This window comes from Dreissena polymorpha, chromosome 1 (assembly GCF_020536995.1).
Source record: "Dreissena polymorpha isolate Duluth1 chromosome 1, UMN_Dpol_1.0, whole genome shotgun sequence".
Classification (NCBI taxonomy): domain Eukaryota; kingdom Metazoa; phylum Mollusca; class Bivalvia; order Myida; family Dreissenidae; genus Dreissena; species Dreissena polymorpha.
In genome coordinates, this window is record NC_068355.1 from 5192848 (window position 1) to 5200707 (window position 7860).

Here is a 7860-nt window from a genome sequence, read left to right on the forward strand (position 1 = left end):
TAGAATAATTTATTTTTATTTAAATGCCTAATAGGCTACTACAATACTTCAAACCAAACTGCATTTTAAAACCTTGAAAAGCTGAATGAAAACGTGAGAAGCAAGAAAATGTTAACAAACATATAAAGGCTTAATTAATGCTTTAATATCTGTAGAACACTAGTTGCAGTATCGAGTTATTTTGCGAGAAAGAAAAATCATTCAAGTTGTGTTCCTTCAAGGCATGGGAATTCCGTTTTTAAAAAAATGGATGAACAACCTGTTTCCACTAGATTTAGGCAACAGAAAGAGCGACACACGATTGAAAATATGTGCCAAGTTTAATAAAATTCACTCAATACATGACTAAGTTATGCTCTGGACACAAACAGGATGCAGCATTTACCATATATAGACATTTGACCTATAATAGTGACATTGACCTTGGAGGTAGGGAACTGGTATTTAAGCATACACAGTCTAATGATGAGGATCTTTTGTACCAAGTTTAAGGGAATTCGCTTTATAAATGACAAATTATGCTCCTTGGGACAGATGGACGTCGTGATTCCCATATCCCATTTACTCCAGGACTCTGGGGGTTACTGGTTCGAGCCCTGATGGGGGCTACTTTTTTTCCTTTTTTAAAATTTATTCTTGATTTTTTTGAGCTTTTTTTAGATCCAGTGTTTACATTTATCAATATAAAGCACTTAAAGACAAACTACAAAACATGCAAAAATCTGTGAAAAGGCCCCTTTAATATTAATCAGTTTTAATACTATTATTACTTATTTCTTATAAAAACCATATGTTGTTCAAAAAAAAAAAAAGCAATATACAAACATATATAAATCTTCTCTTCCTTTTGCACAAACCCTTTCCCACAGAAGTGTTATCATCTGAAATGTTCAATGGAATATTTTCATATGGATTACATGTACACTCAAAATACACAATTAATTTTTCTACAGAGGTTTGATTAGGATAAGTAGAAACAAATTTTTATGAAATAATGTTCATAATTATTTTATTGTCACATTTTACTGTAAAACATACTTAAAACTTAAGTTTGTTCTTCCTGATCCTGTCAAAATTCAAACTAAATACATAACAAATGAATTTCAACTCTATAACGAATGTAAAAAGATAACTTTAATGATATTTTCAAGATTTATGATAATAATAAATATCATATATATTTACTCTTCTTTTTGGCAACCCTGAGGTCAGAAGCTTCGTCTCCAGTTTTCGCTTTTTATCTGTACCTTGAATTATACAAATTACACCTCAATATTGTATTTTATTATTATACATGTATCTCATACTGTTTTACAAATACATATTGTAAGGGTCCATCAGCCCATGTTTGAAAGCAAATATCCAAGCTCTTGGCATTGTGGTTTCAGGGAAGAAGTTTTTTACAATATACAATAGGAAAACATATTTGCCTTCAGGGTTGGGCCAATTTTTACCCTTAAAGGCATAATTTGAACAATATTGGTAGAGGTATTCCAGACGATGTTTAATGTCAAATATCAAAGCTTAGTTTTAATATTTAAGAGAAGTTTTTTTAACTTTTCACTATATACATTTAAGGAAAAAACATTTGGCCCCTGGTATGGGGCAAATTCCGACCCAAGAGGCATAATTTTAACATTCTTGTTTACTGTTTAGGTTCATCATATGATGTTTCATGCCAAATATTAGAGCTCTAAGCTCTAGATGTTACTATATACATATAAGGAAACCTATCCATTTCCATGGTAATATGAGTTATGCAAAGAACATTCCTGCCAAGTTTCATTAAGATTAGCCGAGTGGTTGATTAAGATTTACAAACTCAACATGTATATTCTCAGAGTATATACTATATGCTAGAAATGCAATATGGATGATTATCAAATCAGTTGGGGGGAAAATTATACCCTGAGTACGGTGAGCTCAGGTTAGCTAACAATATATGACCTTACTGTAGAAAAAGCTCACCAATGGCTGTCTGTTTTCTTTTCAATCAGTTCACGAACTTCAGGAACCATTCCTTGTCCTGGTGGAAAGGACTGCCTTATAGGTTGTCTTGGTAGCAGTGTTAAAGGAAATACCGGTACTCCAGAATCTAAACTGTCCATGTTGGAATTGAGCGATTCGTAAAAGTCTAGCCACTTTTGTGTACTATCCTGCTTTTGAAAATTAGTTTCAGAGCTTTTATTTGTTTAACATTTTTATCTATTTCAATTTTACTAAAATTTGGCTTCAATATTTCTGGCTTTCCACTTGGGGCTTTATTCAAAAAGTTCCCATTAAGGGCTGACCACGGCTGAGATTGAACCCCTTTATAAAACACTTTTACACCACCGTCCACAGAAACAAATTTAAAGTGCAAAGGTTGGGTGATGGGTCAGCTTTGTTTCAAATCACCCTCAATCCATGACTTAACATCAAATAATGTGTGTGATACGCTCTGCATTTTTCAAAACGTTTAAAAAGTCATCAAAATATTCAGCATCTTTAGTATTTAACAGCCTGGACACCTCACTAAATTTGCATCAATGTCTTCATGCGTGTGGCCAACAATAAGGAAGGACATATGAACCTGAATATAATATATGATTATCAAATCCGACAAATCAAATACCTTCAGTCAATAAAGTCGACAATGGCTGAACAAGATAATGCCTTTCCCAAGTTTATCATAATTTGATTTGAAAAAAAATGCATAAACTACAAGATGGAATAATACTAAGAAAAACTATTCATTTAATAATCAAATAAATATAAATAATTTATATGTTAAGGCTACAAAAATGTTACCTGAAATAAAAGCCAAAAAGATGCAATTCCATAATTTTGAAAACAAACATTGCAGGATTCAAAACTATCATGTTTTAGTGATAATATGATACACAGTAGTTGGCAACAATAACATGTCTAAAGTTAATTAGTTATAGTAACTATCCTTTCCCTGATAGATACATGCTTTTACGATCCCTATCGATTCCCTGAATAGACGTGTTTCCGCGACGTTATCGATTACCTGGTAAACAAGGGCTGTTTGTAAAACATGCATGCCCCCTATAGGCTATAAGTTGTAGTAGCAGCCATTGTGTGAATACGTTTCTTCGAAGGGGGGCATAAATAAGCATTTCTACTAAATCATGCTACAGAGGTTGAATAATTGTAAGTAGTGCACATGAATATTCAAATAATCAAGTTAATGAAAATGAAATATTTGAAACTCATCCTTAAGAAAGACTGTCGTAAAACAGACACTGTGATCTTTGAAATCAACACTCACCTCATCATGGAAAACCTGTTCTGCCACTAACAATTCCGAAATGCAAATACATAACGGTTCTTATTTTCCCTCCAACAGTTGTCTGCTTGGATAAACAAATTTGGAGGCAGGAAGTTGTTCTGGAATAAAAACATCCACAAAATTATTGCACAATAGTGTTGTTCTCTAGAGTAAACAACAAGTAAAACTACAACATAGGGAAAACAATAAAAGTAAGATGGTCAGGTTTATATCACATGATCATACACAAATATAGCTAGTCTGGCGAAAATGTGTTATCATACTAATGCTTTTGTATGACTCGTATTCTGATGTTATCTATCCTATTAACCAACCTAAGCAAGAATTTATAATCCTCTATACAAATTCATAAAACCAGGGTCTCACTCTGGTTGGGGAACACCGAGGCGGGCGAAATCAGGCATCATTTTCCATAGGAGAATTTCAACCAAAACATAAGAAACATTACAATATTGTTTTAATCACTTAATTTGTCCTTTTTACTACAATCTATTAACAGTTAACACTTATCTATCAATTTATTTAGTTTGAAACATTTTGAACTTGAACTTGACAATTCTGGGTCTAGGGCATTCAATTGTCTTGCATTTTTATCTGAAATGGGGGAACTGTATCTTTTTGCTGGGGAAATATGGCCTTATTTAAACCCCAAAAACCAGAGATTGAGACCCCTGAAAATACTGACTGTACTATCACCATCTTTACCAAAAAGCCATCATGTGGTATTCATTAGTGTCAAGGGCTTTGGTTATTTTCAGAAATGTAGGTGCTTGAATGGCCTGCTTACAATTTTGTCTTCCAAGTATAATTATGTAAGATAACATGTGCACAAACATTACTCACATTTGCCTTGGCTTGACGTAGTAGCTCTTTAAGTATGATGTTGATTGTCAAGTTGGGATCATGAGGATATTCATTAATGTCCACATAGGCATGAAACCCTCCATGCCCGTGACTTAGCACTCCAGTGACATGAGTATGCAGAAGATCCACTGCATGCAGATTCTGTAATTTTTCACATAACAGTTACAAAATCTTGCACAATACATCATTTAAATTTGAAATCAAAAACAAACAAAATACTGAATCTTGTTTGTGTATTTCGTCTCCTAAAACTTAACAAGCATATTTGATTAATTGTTATCACCTGCCAAATAAAAAGCCTTTAGTTTCAATCAAACTCATAATTCTTGACCTGAACTTAACAAAATTTGCTAGCGTACCACCACAATATAATACTAAGTAACAACTTTCACTATTTTTGTTTTTTTAAGCGCCGCAAGTGTCCTAGAGACAACTTTAAATATAAATTAATAAATTTTGCATCAATGGTTGAATGGCAAGATATGTATTTTAGGAACTCATTAAATAATGCTTTTTAATGTATATATAGAATATTATGTAACTGTCGGATAGAGATCAAGTTTATAGGATGAGAAACATGTAGTGCTAGACTTTCAGAGTGCTACAAAATTTTTGAGCCGAGCATGATAAACTTGATCTCTTTCCAACACTCACATGATATTCTATTTATCCCATTATTTTGTGGTGTTTATCGTTCAAAAAGAGTAAAAATACTTAAATCTAAAAAAATAACGCTGGTGTCCCAATTTTGCTTATAGTATTTGTTTACTTCAAACATAATCATTTGCTATGACATCACATTGAAATATATATTGTTCCAAAAATAAAGATTGGAAACCATAGTCTAAAAATATTTATAGTTCACAGCTCATATTCATACGATCACTTGTTATACTATTGGTTTTCGTTTGGTAATAGGATAAACATTTATTTCAGAAAAAAATATACCATACAAACTGTTTATATGCCCTTTTTATGGGTAACATTCTGTAAAGAAAATTGAAAGCTTAAGACACACAGAGTACGACACACAGGTGTGAGCCAAAAAGATTACCACCGAAGGCACAAAACCTCCTTTATCCTACCTTTGGGTTCCTCCCAGCAAAATGTGGCAAATTGGTCTTTGCTGTAAAAATAGAGAATAGATTTATGCAATAAAAATTAAAAAACAACTGTTTGTATGTTTGTTATATAAAAAATTAAATCACATATTATGTAAAGCTTTCCTTTTTGGTACCATTGTATCCTGTGTGCAACTGTGGATGTAGTAAAAAAGTCTGGACAGGAAATTAAATAATTACAGTATTCATGCTTTTCAGTGAAAAAGGCGTAAAAAAAACAAGAGAACAACAACATGATTTACTAATGACAAATCATAATACTATATATTTCAAAGTGTAAGATCGTAATATATATTTCATGGGTTGTAACAGAAACTCGTTATTTTCACTTGTGAAAATATTGTTTCGGTGACCACTCATGAAATATAATGCAATCTTACACGGAATCCCACAATAATCCTCTATGACATAGATATATATATATATAATTATGGAAAAAGTAAACATGTTATATGCATGGAGAAAGAAATGCAAATTTAAAACTCTATATAGCCTATAGTTAAAGGCTTTTTCTTCAAAATAATGGGAATTATTTTTATAATGACATAATACAAAATGAAAGATTTTGTTCTGTTACAGTTTACACATTCAACAAAAAATTCATTCATTGTAATGTTTAGAAATCCTTATTATGGTGACCTATTTTTAGAAATCGGGTCAGGACAATAATTGTTGTTTGCCATTGTAAACAAGGCCCCGTCAAAGGCAGAACACTGGAACTGGGGAATATGTTTTATGACTAGTTAGGATTTCAAACTGCTCCTGTCAAAATTAAAGTGTATGGACACTTTAAATACCCAACCTTGATCCATACCATCGATAATTATGGACATGTGCTGGCTTGGATTGCGTTGTGCCTGGTCTTTTTTGTTGTAATAGTACGTTCCTTCTAACCTTGATATCATTAAATAAGAGCTTTGAAGTTGCAAATAGTTAATAGTTTTAAGTCATAAGTTGCATCTGTTTCTTTGACATCAAACATTTAATAGGCAAAATTAAATTAAAATTTGAAAGATGTATATCATTTCTTGTTTACCACATTAAGGGGCAGTAGGCAGGAAACAGAAAATATGCAGGATATAGCACCTTTCTAGCCTATTTCAGTTTGAAATGTTAAGAAAACTTTATAAAACTACATATTTATGTTCAATAAGTTTGGTGAATTTGGGATATCAATACATATGTAGATTAATGGGGCTTAAAGGTCCTTTCATTTAAGATAAAGTCAATGAGCTTTATTAACTGAATAACTTTTACTAATTACCCAGTGGGTTATATAAAATAACCTTAGGGAAAGATATAGAGCAAAATTGAGGATGCTGCAACCCTGCAAGAAAATGTCAATGTCAGTCCAAAATTTTCACCGTGAACCTTTTTATAATTTTCAATCTAGCAGCACCCAGTAATTTTTCTGGTCATTAATCTTTCCCCTAAAAATACACAGTCTGATTTGCATTCTGACTTTAGAAATGCTTCTTACCATGTTCGTAAGGGAGTAATTCATTAAAGAGTTGGTTACAAAAATAAATGAAAAATAAAAGAAATGAAAAATACATAAATTACATTTGACGATATTATGCTCTTCTTTCTTTTTCTTGTAGAAAGCACGCATCTCGAAGAGGTGGTTTTGCTCATTAGCCTTTCTAATGTCACACAAGTTGTACATTTGCTGAAGCTGTTGGTCTGAAACATACATCGATCACTGCTTATGTTACACAGCTCCAGATAACTGATTAATTGTGTTGTTGTTTACAAACCCATTTCAAAAATAAATTCCTGAAAATAAATTACCAATGCCTTTTTGGAGTATCCTTTCTGATACATCACAATGAGGTTTTAAGGTCTTGTGGAAAAGTCCATGAAAATTGTCCGTTTAACACTGTAACATTTAAGCACCCTTTGCATGATGGGAATTGTCGTCCTGCTAAAATGTCGTCTGCTGAATTTCTAAAATTCGCATTTTCCTTCGCAATTTTTTTCAAAGAATACTATCCAGAATAGCAAACAGTTTGGATCCTGATGAGACGCCACGTTCTGTGGCGTCTCATCTGGATCCAAACGTTGCAAGGCCTTAAAAAATTCGGTTCCCCCCGCATTGTAAGGGTTAACAGCTGAGAAAGAATTAAGAAAGGCCAGGCTCTTTCAAGATACAGAGGGCAATGAAATGGTGTTTGTCACCAGGGCCTGCATTCCAGAAAGTTTTTAGAGAAAATCTTAAAATTCTTACTTTTTCTAGTTTAATTTTTTGAAGCAATATCCTTTCTAGTGTATGGCTTTTCGCCTATTGTACATGTGTGCCTCATTCAAAATATTTAATGTAATATAGTTAAGTTTTTGATTGTGTAGCATATTTTTTCATTTTTAAATTTTAACCAGATGGTTTGTAAAACACTATGTCCCCCATATATTTGACCTTTGTCGTTGACCTCGAGAGAATCTGATTCACTGTATATTATTATATCTAGTAACTGACAAAAAAAAAGGTTACATGTATATTGGTGTTAGACCTTGTAACAAATGCTGCAGACATTCAAAGGATATACTCAACACAAGATTCATTATGTGACAGCTGTTATAAAA

The 7860-nt window shown here is 32.5% G+C and overlaps 1 protein-coding gene across 1 annotated transcript; it reads right to left on the reverse strand.

Moving 5' to 3' along the window:
- Positions 1-3300: 3300 nt before the first annotated feature.
- On the reverse strand, positions 3301-6185 carry LOC127864907 (uncharacterized). Its single transcript, XM_052404797.1, has 4 exons — positions 6083-6185; positions 5245-5285; positions 4139-4300; positions 3301-3393 (listed from the first exon to the last, which is right to left on the reverse strand). The coding sequence occupies exons 1-4, from the start codon at positions 6183-6185 to the stop codon at positions 3301-3303; spliced, it is 399 nt and encodes a 132-aa protein (XP_052260757.1).
- Positions 6186-7860: the final 1675 nt, after the last annotated feature.

What these genes read in the sequence shown, in the direction of transcription:
- LOC127864907 (XM_052404797.1), bottom strand. Translation starts at nt 6,185, where the DNA reads ATGATATCAAGGTTAGAAGGAACGTACTATTACAACAAAAAAGACCAG. An exon ending in TATCGATGGTATGGATCAAG is followed by an intron (nt 5,286 to 6,082) that starts GTTGGGTATTTA and finishes CTATTTTTACAG; the next exon opens with CAAAGACCAATTTGCCACAT. An exon ending in TTGCTGGGAGGAACCCAAAG is followed by an intron (nt 4,301 to 5,244) that starts GTAGGATAAAGG and finishes GAAAAATTACAG; the next exon opens with AATCTGCATGCAGTGGATCT.